The 14,670-nt window shown below is 39.2% G+C and overlaps 2 protein-coding genes and 1 long non-coding RNA gene across 4 annotated transcripts; 1 reads left to right on the top strand and 2 right to left on the bottom strand.

Annotated features, from left to right (window-relative positions):
- Positions 1–148: 148 nt before the first annotated feature.
- LOC110049211 (A-kinase anchor protein 14-like) lies at positions 149–3,485 on the top strand. Its single transcript, XM_020754995.2, has 4 exons — positions 149–454; positions 1,896–2,075; positions 2,244–2,296; positions 2,456–3,485. The coding sequence occupies exons 1-4, from the start codon at positions 149–151 to the stop codon at positions 2,538–2,540; spliced, it is 624 nt and encodes a 207-aa protein (XP_020610654.1). The 3' UTR covers positions 2,541–3,485.
- On the bottom strand, positions 451–3,812 carry LOC149108891 (uncharacterized). The gene is made up of 3 exons (XR_016208427.1): positions 3,588–3,812; positions 2,181–2,457; positions 451–1,654 (listed from the first exon to the last, which is right to left on the bottom strand). It is a non-coding gene; the product is annotated as an uncharacterized LOC149108891 (long non-coding RNA).
- Positions 3,813–7,161: 3,349 nt separating this feature from the next.
- On the bottom strand, positions 7,162–14,659 carry LOC110049215 (golgin-45-like). 2 transcript variants are annotated; one of them, XM_089293665.1, is made up of 10 exons: positions 14,360–14,659; positions 14,140–14,247; positions 13,963–14,006; positions 12,967–13,637; positions 12,617–12,675; positions 12,089–12,229; positions 11,250–11,378; positions 10,351–10,627; positions 8,946–10,036; positions 7,162–8,826 (listed from the first exon to the last, which is right to left on the bottom strand). In XM_089293665.1, exons 2-9 carry the CDS (start codon positions 14,178–14,180, stop codon positions 9,863–9,865), a joined length of 1,536 nt encoding a protein of 511 aa, XP_089149791.1. In that variant the 5' UTR covers positions 14,181–14,247; positions 14,360–14,659; the 3' UTR covers positions 7,162–8,826; positions 8,946–9,862. The 2 variants fall into 2 exon arrangements, with proteins under 2 accessions (XP_089149791.1, XP_089149792.1); XM_089293666.1 differs by having other exon boundaries at positions 14,518–14,659.
- Between the last annotated feature and the right edge of the window lie 11 nt (positions 14,660–14,670).

The following is a 14,670-nucleotide window of genomic DNA, read 5'->3' as shown; positions in this document are numbered from 1 at the left end:
ATCAGCGGTATCTGAGAAAGGGAATGCGTGGCTTAATGATCGTTACCATGGAAACCGAGTTAAATCAAAATGGTGGACAAACTTGAATGATAGGGTTTTTGCCAAAAGCAGCGAACGATAACCTTTTCAGTCTGTCATTTCAAGCACGATGTCCTCTGCAGGTACAGCAAAGAAACCTGCACCAATCATCCGTACAGTGGTTCCTGGAAATCGAACGCTTGAGGAAATTTACGAAGAAGAGGCTCGTGAGATCGTAGACGAAGCAATTGATAATGCGCGGCGAAGATTGTCGGTGTACGCCAGTGGGGCAAAGGAATCAGACGTTCCTGATGTTAAAGATGATGAACCCACAATAGATCCTGAGACGGGATATGAGATACCCAATATCAAATGGATGACTTCTGAAAACTTTACAGTCGCTGGAGGGTTAGAAAAGATTGAGGAATTTATCCAGGTAAGTTAATCAATGAGATAGGAAATGGAATAAACTTAAGCGTATCCGTACCTATTACAATTTATGACAGGTTAAAACTAAACATAAGAAAAGAAAATGAGGAAAAATGTATATATCTAAAAAGAATATATTTAAAATAGAAGTAGTCATTGGAGGCCCGCAAGTGTCCAAGACCCCATACGGCCATACTAGGCGAGTCACCACAAATCATAAGTTATACATGAGATGATAATAAATAATAATGATAAAAAGGATAGCTTAATAGAAATTAACCTCGAAATCATAATAATCAAATTTACAGTATATACTATCCTGAAAAGTTAATCGCATTTCTTCTATCAAAACTAAATAGCCGAGACTAGCATTAGTTACCAAGCAAGTTAAACATACTATAGTAAGGTGAAATGATGGGTCTCTCTTCAGTGTATAAAATGTATTTGAAAATGTTAAAGTAGTTATATGAAGCGAAAATTAAGGCATTTTTTGGACATCTTTTTTTAACACTCACCTATGCATGCTATGTGTAACTGTGTACCTGCTTTATTAATTCAGGCCCCATATATATGGTCTCAGGTACCCGAGACAACTCTCCCTCCGAGTTACCCTGGCCGAGGTAACTTTACACATATTTTTTTGCAAAATCAACCAATCGGATTGTGAACCCGTCTCGGGGGCGAGACAACTTGGGTGGGCAAGTTGTCTCACCTCGGCAGATGGGGTAACCCTAGCAAGCAGGACTGTCAACTTTTCTTCATATAAACACTTTGGTTCGCCTAACCAGGACAACTCTTGGTGTGGCAAGTGTCATGTAATGCCTAGATTTAGGATTCAAAGAAGAAATTTGTATCAAAGAAGTGAAAATTAACTCGGCAAAACCCACCGTGACTGAGTGAAACTCAAAGAAAGAGGGATATCTGTACATTTGATAATTCAATAAGGATTATGAATAATCATGCAGGGTCAACTTTGACTCGGCCTACAGGGACTATGTTTTCACATATAAGCGCTCGACAAAGTTGCCTTAGGGGGAGGGTTGTCTTGGGTACCCGAGACCATATAACTGGGGCCTAAGTTGACACTTCTAGACAGGCAGGGCGGTCAATAAGGGTTGTAACCTGTAGCACCTGTTACGGCTGAACATGCATGCTTGATGGACTCTTGATGCTATGGGTGAACTTGCCTGAAGTTGATACAATTCGCCTATGAAGTAACAAGATTGTTATGGGTTTGAAGATCAAGGCTAGAGGTGAATCAGAACTTAATGACAGTCCTGGAAAGGTATTTCTTAGAGGAGATTTCAGTATAGAATCCCTTGCTGAAGATGTAAACTTGACAAATTATATAACAGACTAGCATACCATCCAGGGAATAAGAAATAGTTAATATATACTGTATGCGTAAATGACTATGGAAAAATGAAGCTTTATCAACCATGTTGCAGACATGGGAGCGTGACAAGTGCTGGTTGTACTGCATTGACTTCTTGAGAGAAGAGGAACACCCTTACAGTTGGCGATATCGCTATGCTGTCAAGTGGAGTATACCAACCAGGAGAAGACCCATTCCAAGAGCAACTGCTTCAGTTTACTTCACTCTTGAAGTTAGCAAATTTAAGCCTAAGGTATGGTATTAAATTTATTGAATGATTTCAACAAGGAAGGAAGGGTTGTGGTCCCAGTAGCTAGCGTGAAAAATATTTGTATGACCTCCTACCTCTTTTAATTACCTTTTTGCTTGACACAGTGAAGAGAAATTAGTGCTGGATCAATTATTTTGTCTCCTGTTTCAGACTTTTCCAGTTGAAGTTTACTATATTTTTGAGACGCACCGTCTTGTCCACAGGTATGTGTGAACAAAAATCTTGACTGTCTACATTCTCTCAGATTTGCATTAAAGGTATTTGAACCATCCATACCCATACATGTTCCTATTTCTCTGCAGAAGAAGATTCCTCAGCTCAAATCTTGAGTAACCCTGTGCTTATTTCTTCCTTATTGTCAGGCCTGGTAAAACAAGGTTTCGTGAAAAGTGGTTAAAGGATGTCATAGAAAGCAAGATTCGACTGATGGACTCAGTGAAATTCTAATCCAGTGGTTAGAAATGCTGCAGTTCATTACATGTAGCAGTCTGGAAATACTATATGGTAAAAGTTTACAGAAAACCAGAATTTTGAGATGAACAAATACTCATTGCTTGTAAATAAATCTGCACAGAAACAGTTGTAATCCATACCAAGTGAGACACGCTTGTAACATACTGAATTATATTTTAATTTAATTTTCATAAAGTGGTTTTTGGGCATCAAGCAGACACAGTTAGCTGTTTCGAGTTTGAGGATCAGGATTTATAATATATAAGATCAAGAATAGAATGTGTGTAATGTGATGTATATAGATCTTCAGATAAAGCTAAAACGTAGTGTTCAATTGCGGTTTGTTGATCTCTTTTTTTGCTTTCATTTTAAAACTTGATCTTAATCAGAAGTAGCATCTAAACGGCATCAAATCTCTTCTACCAACAATTTCTGGAATAAACCTCTCCCAAGTGCAGTATACCTACTCTACCTAAATATCTGAAACAAGATAGTTCAATGTTTTCTGTAATAGCAGAGTAAAGAACAATATTTACTGTAAATAAAGTATTAAGTGTAACCGTAGCAGATCTATCGCAGAATCACAGGAAGTATAACTTGAGCCAGAATAACTGGCTTGTTTTAGAATCATAAATTGTCTCCAGTTCTCTGTGGTTCTCAATTTTTTCACACTCGTTGTCATCCAAGTCTTGTTGTAAAATTATGTTGAAACAAAAGTCGTACCAACAAAGAAGAATTAAAACATCGCTATTGCACACTTGACAAAAAGGCAACACTCATAGTGAAGATACTCCAGTATTTTGCTCATTTCTACGTGTCGATGCATGTCGGCAGGACCGTGTTTAAAAACTTGTTAATAACTCTGTTACAAAATACATATTATATGAAATTCCCATGTGTAAAATAACAACTGCAATAAATTTATTTCCTATCAAACAATTTAAGAGTTACGCGTTTGTTCCACCCAGTATCTTCCCTTCTTTCCGAGTCCACTAGGTGTTGTATCAACACGAGACTTAAAATGACCTCTACAAAACTGACCCTGCAAACCAAACTCGATCTCTATATACACACAGCACTCATCAATGTCCACAGAGAATTCGATGCCCACCCAAAGTCTCAATACCCGGACAAAGCTTGATGCCAAGACAAGATATAAACCTCAATGCCCACACAAGCTCGATGCCCACGCAAAATTCGATATCTACATAAAACGTACTGAGTCACACTTGATTTATTAACTTTTTCCCTTGTAAACACTCCAGGTAGGGTTAACCCGCCTACCCGGATTAACTTTCTAATTGTTTCCAGACCGTTAGAGTGTAACCGCACATTAAGTTGTCCCAGGTTGTAGGGTTGCGCTACCCGTAAAATTTTGCTTGTAAACCCGGGCTGTCTTTTGCCCTACAGCTAGGGTTAACCCGCTTGATAGGGTAACCCTCCCTCCTTGTAAACAGGCCCTTAGTTTACATGACGCCTGATTACTTCGTAAACTTACAGGTTCACTTGGTTTCATTTTAGTGTCCACTTGCTTGTTCGCTTACTTTTTCATTTGGTTCATCCCCTGGTTCACGTGTTGAATCACTTGCCGATTCAATTTGTTCGGTTTTATTGCCGCAGGGCTCGCCAGCTGATCAGCTGCTGTTTCACTTGGTTTCCTTGTTGGTTCACTTACTTCATTTGTACTTGACGTTTCATTTGTTTTAGTCACCGGTGCACTTGGGTCACTTCCTGGCTCACTTTGTGTTTACTTTCTCAACTTACTGATCTGATTCCTTCCCTTACTGTTTCATATGGTTCAATTGCTGGTTCAGTTGGTGAACTTGCTGGTTCACTTGGTCCACATGATTCGCTGGTTACTTGCTTCACTTTGGAGTTCCGTTACTGCACGTGCTGGTTCACCTTCCTTGCCGGTACAGTTGGTTCACTTACTGGCTCACTTCGTTCACTTGCTGATTCCTCTCTTTTAATTTGTTCATTGGGTGGTGCACCTTGTTCAGTTTTTTTAATCTTTTTATATGCTTGTTCACCTGGTTGACCTGCTGGTTCACTTCCTTTGCATGCTTACAGGTTCACTTGGATTACTTGCTAGTTTACTCGGGGTCGGTACATTTCGCTGACCCCCAGTCCATGGACTACCGCGATGGATTACCGAAATGGACTACCTAAATGGACTGCTAAATGGACTATCTACATGGACTACTAAATGGACTACCTATTCTGAACTACCTGAAAAAACAGAAATTCCAAAAAAAGAGTGCTTTTTTTTTTCAGAAAATCTGTAGGCGCGGACTGTTGGAAACAATTGGAATTTCTCTTTTTTTAGGTAGTCCGTATAGGTAAACCATTTGGGTAGGTAATTTAGGTAGTCCATTTCGGTAGTCCATCGTGGTAGTCCATGGACTGGGGGTCAGCGAAATGAACCGCCCCCTTCTCTTGGCTCACTTGCTGCTTCCCCAGGCCTTTTATCTTGCCGGTCCACGTGGATGATCCGCAGGTTTACCTGTTTCACTTAGTTCACATGCAGGCTCTCGTATCTCACTTGCTGGTTCAGTCGGTCCACTTGCTACTGACATGGAGGATATTACATGCCCGCGCGTGGATACGAATTTTATCTTCGAGTGTTAATTACTGTTTATTACATAAACATACTAATGACGACGTTTTTTACCATTTTCCGAAGATTTACGCCCACTTTCCGAAGATTTCCGAAGATTTTCCAAAATTGTTCCGAAGGCCAGACGAACGCTTCCGAACATTTTCCAAACATGTTCCGAAAATTACCGAAGATTGCCGAAGACGACCGAAGAAGATCCGAAGATGTTTCGATCATACATCAACAAATTTAGGTGTAGGGACAAGATAAAAATGTTATCAAGAAGGAATGATATCTTCACAGTGTGAAAGATAAAAATGGTATCTTCGCTACGCGAAGAAAAAATCCTGGTATTTCACCGGTGTTTATATGATAAAATGTAATTCATTTGCGTCGCTTGCTGCCTCGCCTAATTGGTATGACGGAGATAACTGGCGCAATTGCCAGTTCAGGGGTTGACATGCAAGCTCGACTAGTTTGTTCACTTGCTCGTTCACTTTATTCCACCTATTCAACCATTTTAAAAATGGCTCTCGTGAAGACACAAGCAACTATCGACCAATTTCTGTATTACCTGTTCTTTCGAAGATACTTGAACGACACGTTGCAACCTCTCTCTGCAAACACCTACACAGCTGTGATTTGCTATACAAGCTCCAGTCAGCCTTTCGACCAAATCATTCCACGGAAACGGCGCTGATTAAATTAACTGACGAACTGCTCTTTAATATGGATAATGATATGGTTACTGGCTTAGCTTTTGTCGATTTTAGAAAGGCTTTCGATGTAATAAATCATGAGCTTTTACTTAAGAAGCTATCTATTTATGGGGCCAACGATTTATCATTAAAGTGGTTTGGGTCATATCTCACTGGAAGAAAACAATATGTGCGTATAAATGGCTGCTGTTCCACCAGTAAGCAGTTGTTACAAGGAGTGCCTCAAGAATCAATCTTAGGACCCATTCTCTTCTTATTGTTTGTAAATGACATGCCTTGAAGTATACGTGATTCAACACTGGATGTTTATGCTGATGATACAACTCTATCAAAATGCTCTAGCTGGGAAAATGTTCCTCATCTGACACAGGCTCTCAATCAAGATCTCAAACGTTTAGATGAGTGGTCGGCACGAAACAAAATGTTTATTAACTCTCAGAAAACGAAGTCCATGCTGGTAACAGGCAAACGTTTGCGGAACCTTGTCGCCTCTACCTCAGTAGATATTAACTTGAATGGAAGTAATATTGAACATGTTACTGATTTCAAACTTCTTGGGGTAACGTTAGATCAGGATCTTTCATTTAATCGCCAGATTGAGGAGTTATGCAAAAAGTTGGCGAAACGTATTGGACTCCTTCGTCACATAAGTCCTTATTTGAAACGCAATCAACGAGACATATACTACTCTACGATCATTAAACCTGAAATGCTTTACGGTAGCACGATTTGGACTTCTTGCAGTAAAGGAAATCTTATGAAAGTCCTGCGTCTTCAAAAACGTGCGGCTAGAATTATCCTCGATGCCGAAAGACCAGCATCTTCTGTCGGCTTATTTAACACCTTAAAGTGGGTTCCCTTTTATGCTGAATCATATATAAATCGATGCGCTCTAACCTACAAAAGGCTGAATGGCAATACCCCGGAATATATAAATGATTTACTTATCAGAAACTCTGACACTCATAATAGATCAACCCGTTTTTGTAATATAAACTTAATGTGCCCGCGATTTAAGAGAATTACTGAAGGGGGTCGAGCGTTTGCTGTGCGAGCCACAAAGAATGGAACAAATTAAGTGTGGACATCAAACAGAGTACCAGTGTAAAAAATTTTAAGCGCTCCCTTTTTAAAATAATTTTAGATAATCAAATTCTTAGCAAACTATTCCTGTAAATTTTTTTAAAATTTGTAAATAATCACATTTTATAAATATTTTACGATGTATGTAGGCTTAATTATTTTATTTTAATTATTTTTAATATTGTTACGATTGTACTATTTTTTTCTTTTTCTAAAATTTTAATTTTTGAGGGCCATTAGGTTATCAGTTTTAATACTGTCAAATGTTACCCTCGTAAAATAAAGTCTTACCTACCTACCTACCTACCCACCTGCAGTGCTGGTTCACATAGTTCACTTGCTAATTCCCCTCGTTCACTTGTTGTGCTTACGTATACGAAATTAGTCATAGAAGAGTCAGGAAACCGTTACGGAACCCACGACATGGCAGACAGACGCGGGCTAATGGCAACATGCCTCTTACATAGAGCGGTTTTCATTTGAGTGCCGAAAGTAATGTGCATTTGCTTTTGCTTTGCACTACTTCGCTAAGCGATTGGCTTAAAAAATTCACGCCAACACCATAGCTGTCAACAGGCAGGGGTAATTTTTTTGGGTGGTAAATGCCTGTAATATCAACTCAAGGCTTCCCGATAGGCATACCGGGGTCAATTATTATCAATTATTCGGTATGGAAACTGCAGCACAACAAGCCTCGTCTTAGTCAAGACCTCTTCTAGTGCACAATTTGGCTAAACTACAGAATACAGGGCCGCTTTTAATCATCCACCAAAAGAGCCGGCTCGTTTGGCTCGTTTGCTCCTTTGTCATCCACTGCCGAGCCAAATTAAACGAGCCACTAAATACATAGAGCTAGGACGTAAAGATTATTCCTCGTTCTTTCATCCACTGCCGAGCCAGACGAGCAAGACGAGCCAGACGAGCCACTAAATATATAGACCTATATAATTGTTCGTTCTTTTATCCACTGCCGAGCCAAATGAGCCACTAAATATGGGCACCTTCAAAAGTGGCCCGGAATTGTGTAGTCGCTCCCAAAATTTAGCGTCCCATGGTCCTCGACGCCTGACTCCACTGATCAATCCTGTTTTCATTTTAAAATAAACTACGGCCGACGCTTTAGGTCCCATCCAAATGACGCCGGAGGAATTTGAAAACGGAGGTTTCAATCTGAAAACGCATCATGTGTCCTGCGTCCACACTACGCCGGAGAAATTTAAAAACGCAACAATCACCGGTTATTTTGGATTTGCGTTTGAGGAAATCTCGGTCAGGGAAATCACGTGATTATCGTGAAGCTGTCGTTTTCGAAAAGCTCCGTTTTCAAAATGTTTTCCGTCCACAATAGGGAGCTTACGAATCGACGACTTTCGGACGACGGCGCCGTTGGGTCACCTTATAGTCTCGCGTCGTCGTCCTGTAGAAATTTGAATTTACGATTCGCAGTAAAGACGACGACGTTTATGCGCGACCGGCAATTTTTTTTTGTCTCAGGAGCTCGAGAAAAAAAATACTCAAGACAGACCAACAAAATGTGCTAGCATGGCAGAAAAGAAAGCGCAGCTGTACGTCGAGAAAAATTTGGGTTCTAAAAGATTAGGCTGGCTATAAGACCACTCAAAACAACAGAGGAAAAAATCGCCTAGCTCTCTAGTTGAGCTATCTAGTCCTTGTTTCTAACTGTCGACACGAATGCTAAAACCTTTTAGTCCTTTCAAATTCATTGTACACCAAAAAACGTCTTATATTTCAGTGAAGCGTGATTAAAATGAAGGATTTTTCATACAGCAATTTGTTTTTCATTCACACCGTGTCGTGCTTTGACCGCTTTCAGTGTTGGTTGAACTCATAGCGTTCGCCATGGCACTGTAGAAGGTCGTTTCTTGAACGAAAACAGGCAAATAAAATTAAAATCAAACATCAAGGACATGCCCCTAATGTGCTACTTAAATTATCTGGTAAAAATACCCGAAGTATCCACGGAAAACTTTGAAAACTAACCTCACGGCCTCCTGTTTCCAAGACGCCGGCAAATCGCTCTCACCAACGTCGTCGACTTTGGCGCGAAGCTGGGAAGTGCTCAGAAACGCATGCGCAGTGAGCATGTCACGCAATCTAACGGCGGCGTCGTGCAAAAGTCGTCGATTCGTAAGCTCCCTAATAAAACGCAAAGCCGGCGTCTTCAAATTCCTCCGGTTTGAAGAGCGTTTACGAAAAGCTCCGTTTTCGTAACGGATTAGTGTGGACGATAGGCCTAACCATAGAAATAAAGCTCCGTTTCTAATTTCTCCGGCGTAGAGTGGAAACATCATGTCCAATTGATTTCTTCAATTCAGGTGTAGATAATAGAGCTAGGCGCTTGTGCAGGCAAATATTAGTTAAAAAACGAGTTCAGCTGAGCTGTAGATATGTTATAAGGTTAATCTAACTGCGAGAAAACATTTCTTTACAATGCAGTTGTAGTGTGTGGTGTCGCCGCAGTATATTTCATAAATTTACAGAGACGATTTCAAAACACGCTTCAAAAATATTTTGCTCTCTTTAAAAATTCAATTCCATCAGTTACGTTTAAATTCATTCCAAATATTAAATAATTTTAGTTTATATTTTCTTTCTACCGTACAATTATTCAATTGTGCGCTTTTGAAAGACTTGTTAAATAGAATAAAATAGAATAAAATGGAATAAAATAAAGCAACTTTAGTCTTTATGACTGTCTTTAAGAGCCAATTTTCTGCTCCGACCCAGCAGATTCACTCTCCAAGTATTCCCCACAGTACTTCGCTTGTTACATCCCCAACTCAGTCAATAATCACATTGTAACATTCAGCACATAACAGTACTAAAACTCAGGGGATTGAGTTTAGTGCTAACCATATGAGAGCTCAGTAGACCATGGTGACGAGCCAATTAACGTGTTACACCACATGAAGTGTACCAGTGCATCGATCGCAACAATCATAAGTTACTCGAAAATTTCTGGTGGAGAACCGGCTTTGATAATCATGTCCCATGTATTGTTGAGACATTCTTTTCATTACACCTCTTAGTTGCTGTTCTTCAGCTTGGAGGTCGACATCACTGGACAAAACCTGGAAAAAATGCACGCAAAGAAATCGTGACTAAATTGAATTAAATTTTATGAGGCAAAACCTGATTTGGCAGGGTGAATACTAATCTTGGTGAGAGTGTTTTGAAAATTTCTCACTCAAAGTGCTGAGTCAAAGGGTCTCATAATCTAAGTCTCCAACCATGGCAAAGTTGCAGTGATATCTTGCACCTGACAAAGCAAAATAAACCTGAAATTTAAAACTCCAATCACCAGATCTGATCACCTCGCACACTGCAGTAACTAGAATACTGGTGACGTGAACATTGGTGAATATTTACCATATACTACTTTTACCTGTAAAGCCAGTTTTTCAGCAGATGTTGGCTCCATCTGTAGCTGTTCCAGTGTCTCCTGTGACTCGTGTGTTAATAACAGTGATGTCTCTGCCAATGAGAAGGCTGGCAAAACATTCTGAGCAAGGTCTAGGGTCTCCTTAGCCAAAGAGCTATTTATGGAAGCCATTTCCAAGATACTCTGTTCATTTAAACCTTTGGTGTGTACTGTAGACTGGGATGAATCTTGATATTTACCACTTGTACTCTTTAACATTGAATACACGGACTGAATTAACCTGAAATTATGATATTCCATTACCATTATTTTATAGCAAAACTTTAGAAAGTATGAGTACTAAAAAATATTTCTGCAACACTGTGGTGTTCAAAACCAGCTCGGAAGGATAAACCTACAAGCCAGAATTACACACTGGCCCACAACATGTGTTACAAAGCCCTGTGACACATCATGTAGTCTGCAGTGTTAGCCAATAAGAATAATGCTGAGCATTGTAGGCAAAGCGGAAGCATTGGCATCGTGGTAAGCACGCTGGACTCTGGACTGAGTGAGTCCTGGCAAGGGTCATTGTGTTATGTTCTTGGGCAAGACACTGGATGCATAAACCATACTGGTTTAACACGAATCATTCAAGTGATGAAGTTGTTTTTGTTAAATCTTCTCAGGGCTGCTTGTGCAATTTTGGTTCGCGTAACTAACACTGACATCTTAGCAGGCAAACATAATGTGCACTACTGAGTCTTGGAAAAAAATGTAGTAAGCCACCTTAAAAATGCACACGAAGGGCTTGGACACAAAACAACATAAAAAACAAGGATATCTTTATAATCAGCACAATCTTCCACAATTGCTCTACATTGCTCTTTTGAGACTATGAAGACAATGTTAAAAAGACTGACCTCTTTGTTTGAGTGAGGTACTGTTGAAGCTGACTTCGCTCATCAAGTAATCTCTGTAAAGCACTCTGAGCCTGCCTGAATTTGGTGTAGAGGGTTACCTTCCAACTGGACAGTTCATCTGACATCATTCTAAAGTGATAAAAATATACTGTGAGTCATAATTACACCCTGTATTTTATGCCTTGTGGGTTAACTTTAACATGATGATGGCTCTTAAATTACACGGTCATGTTTAGTCGTGCATCAAACGACACTTAAACTCACAACTTGCTTCTATCAGGTGTTTAATCTTATAACTACACTGTCCAGTGAATTGATGGTGGGGTAATAAGTACTGGACAAATATAACACAAGGTAACCTAGAAATAATTATATACTAGCATCCAGTCAAAGGATAGTTAACAATTATTCCCTGAGTGTGCGTTAGATACGAGACGGTAGATGGCCAACGAGGCATGTCGCACCGAGTTGGTTATAATCATCTCATATCCAACAAGCGCAAGTGGAATAACCGTTTTATTAAAAATGTCTCCAAAATATAGAAGATTAAACTAAAATGAAATAAAAATGCCCCAAAAAATTGTGTGCAAGCCTACCATACTTCTAGAGCATGGTATAATGACTCGACATACATGTATAACATGATGGCAGAGCCAATGAAAACTCTTGCATTGCAAAACCCAATGATCCAGTTTTTAATAATAAAAATTATTCCTAAGAGAGATTCTATACAGAAACAGTAGTTAAAAGCCTGCAGTTCTATGTAAGCCACTGGGCTTATCAAGACTTTTTTCTTTGATGCTTTAGTTGCCATTTCCGTTTACAACAGCAGACTTTACCTGCTTGCAAGGAATTTTGTCCTCCATACATCACACTCAATTTCTAATCTGTCCGATTCTTCTGAGTATTCCTCGCACATCTTCTTCCAGTGATTAAGTTCCACAGTTTGTTGAACATTTCTGTTGACTAAGTCCTCCAACCTTAAGCATTTTATGACAAAGAACAAGACGACTGCTCTATTAAAATGAGGCACATTTGTTAACACACAAACTAATACATATTTTTGCCTGCAAAATTCAAGACTTTCAGTCTCCATATTTCCTTGTCTAACCTTAGTGTAATGAGTGAAACCACACACATAATGGGAAATTTGACAAAAACAGCCACAAACTTCCTGTGCGCAGCATTTGAAAAATTCTAAGACTTTTTTCAGACATTCGTCGTTAACCACATTTAAGACAGATAATCTACTCAGAAGAATTTTACATCTTTTACATTTTTCCCACTAACTCTGTATTTAAGAGAGTTCAATTTATCCTGTTATTAAACATCTGCAGAACACAAAGTTTTGAACTGATTACATGTACCTGTTGCCAATGTCTTCTCCAACTGATGCCACTAACAACCTCTTTATCTCAGCATTTACCTGTGCAAAGAGAAAAGAGTTTATAAATTTACTGAGAAATTCTATAAACAGTGTGCTACATGTAAGTCTGTTTTATGGTAGGTATCCCTTGTGGTAATATGCAGCTTGTATATTTTTGTAAAACAGGAGAATTCAGAGAAAACCTCTCACGCTAAAAAAATACAAAGGGAAAAAAAGAGAGAGGCTAAAATTTTGAAGATGTTTCTCCAGCTGATCAAAAGCAAGAATCCAATGAGAGACATTTATTTACACAGTGTGACAACCACAATCAGATAACTATGATATCCGAACCTTCGTCTGGACACCCAGCTGCACTGAAAGTTTTGTCTTCTCTTCAACCAGCTTTGAATTGTGTTCCTCAAGATCACTGATGACTTTCTGGCTGTCAATAAACTCAGCCATCTGTTCCACTACAGTTGACTTAGAAAGACCATCTCCAAAGCCTAGATTTACTGCGGGTGGGGCTAATGAAACAAGCTGATCATTGGCACTCAGTGATAATCCCAACTGACTGTTTAACAGTGGAAGTTCAGTTCCTTGAAGAAGAAGATTTGTTGAATTCCGTCGCTGAATACTGGTAGGTTTAGTGTGTCCATCATTATTTAGCTGTTCCCTTTGTGTTCTAGTTGTAGCAGTTACGCTATCCTCCCGTAATTGACTAGCTTGAATTAATCTAGGGTAAACACTAGTTATTTCTTTTCCTTGCTGCTTTTGAACTTGAGTGTGAATGCTACTGTGGTTGGCGTTGAAGATCTTTGAATGAGCATTAGTTCTTAATCCAGTTGAAGCGTTAGTAGCATGGTTTAGTAAGGTTTGCCTTTCACCAGTAGCAGATAATAACTTGTTAATTCTTTGTGATGAGTCACTCTCTTCACTACCCTCAGAGCTGCTTCCATCACTTGAATTGCTTGATGAAAATTCCATACCATCTCCACTAGATCGAGGCAGTTTACTATAATCCACTGAAAATTGAAAAACATTCTTCACCAGCCAGTCATGTAAAGCATGCCAAATCCATTGAATAACAACCAAGATTAATAGTTTCTTCTAAGACTTATACAAAACATATCTTAAATATCACAGTTATCCAGGGAATCTTGTAAACAGATTCATATGATAATCAACAAATAACTTGTTTGAGGCATTCCCACCTCCCAGGGCACCAGAAATTGTCAAATGCCAGGGGTATGCCAGGGGAAAGAGGGGGGGGGGGGGGGGGTGAGTAAACTTGAACCACAACATCTACATTATCTACCAAAATGAAACGAACTTCCAATCTTAACACACCTAAACCATGTTCAGCATCCTTTTCTCGTCTGTGTAGCAAAGACCTACAGTAATGGAAATATATAAGAATCTGGTTTAACAAAAAATAAAATTAGAGTTGGCTTCGTCTAAGCAAGCTTAACTAAAAGTATACTATAACCCTTTAAATCGAACGGAGCTCCTAACAATTGTACTCACCTTTCCATTTCTAAGGGATGTGGCTCAAACAACTTCGCCATATTTGTAAGAGTCCGTTAGGAATATCAAAGGACCGCTGAAAACTACAACGACCAGGAAAAGTTCTTACTAAAAACAAAACAAAAAAAACAAGGACATATACTAAGTAATCTAGTACCAATCTAAACCAATTATCGAATTTTATATTGAATAAGTAATATAAGTCACTGCAAACACAAACCTAAGGAGATCTCAGGTGCTCAGTTGCAAGGTTAGGAGCGTTTACATCAACAACGTCTACGTGTACGTACGTAAAATATTGCGCAAAATTGTAAAATGAAACTGGAAATGATGTAGTTCCGGGTTGAAGGTTCGTGATCGGAGACAATTAAAACTTACAGTAAATCTACCATGATCCTGTATATCTTCTGAGCTTAAAAACTGTTAGAATGCTATAAAAGGGAACAAACTATCACAAGAATTGGAAATAGACGAATAAAATGCTGAACTCGTCACGTCCGCCATGTTTTCAGAAACAATCCCAGCGTTCAA

Source organism: Orbicella faveolata, unplaced genomic scaffold (genome assembly GCF_042242905.1).
Source record: "Orbicella faveolata isolate gen_17 unplaced genomic scaffold, um_ofav_v1 contig_25, whole genome shotgun sequence".
Taxonomy (NCBI): Eukaryota; Metazoa; Cnidaria; class Anthozoa; order Scleractinia; family Merulinidae; genus Orbicella; species Orbicella faveolata.
Note: the sequence above shows the minus strand (reverse complement) of the source record. Positions and strands in the feature narration are given on the sequence as shown.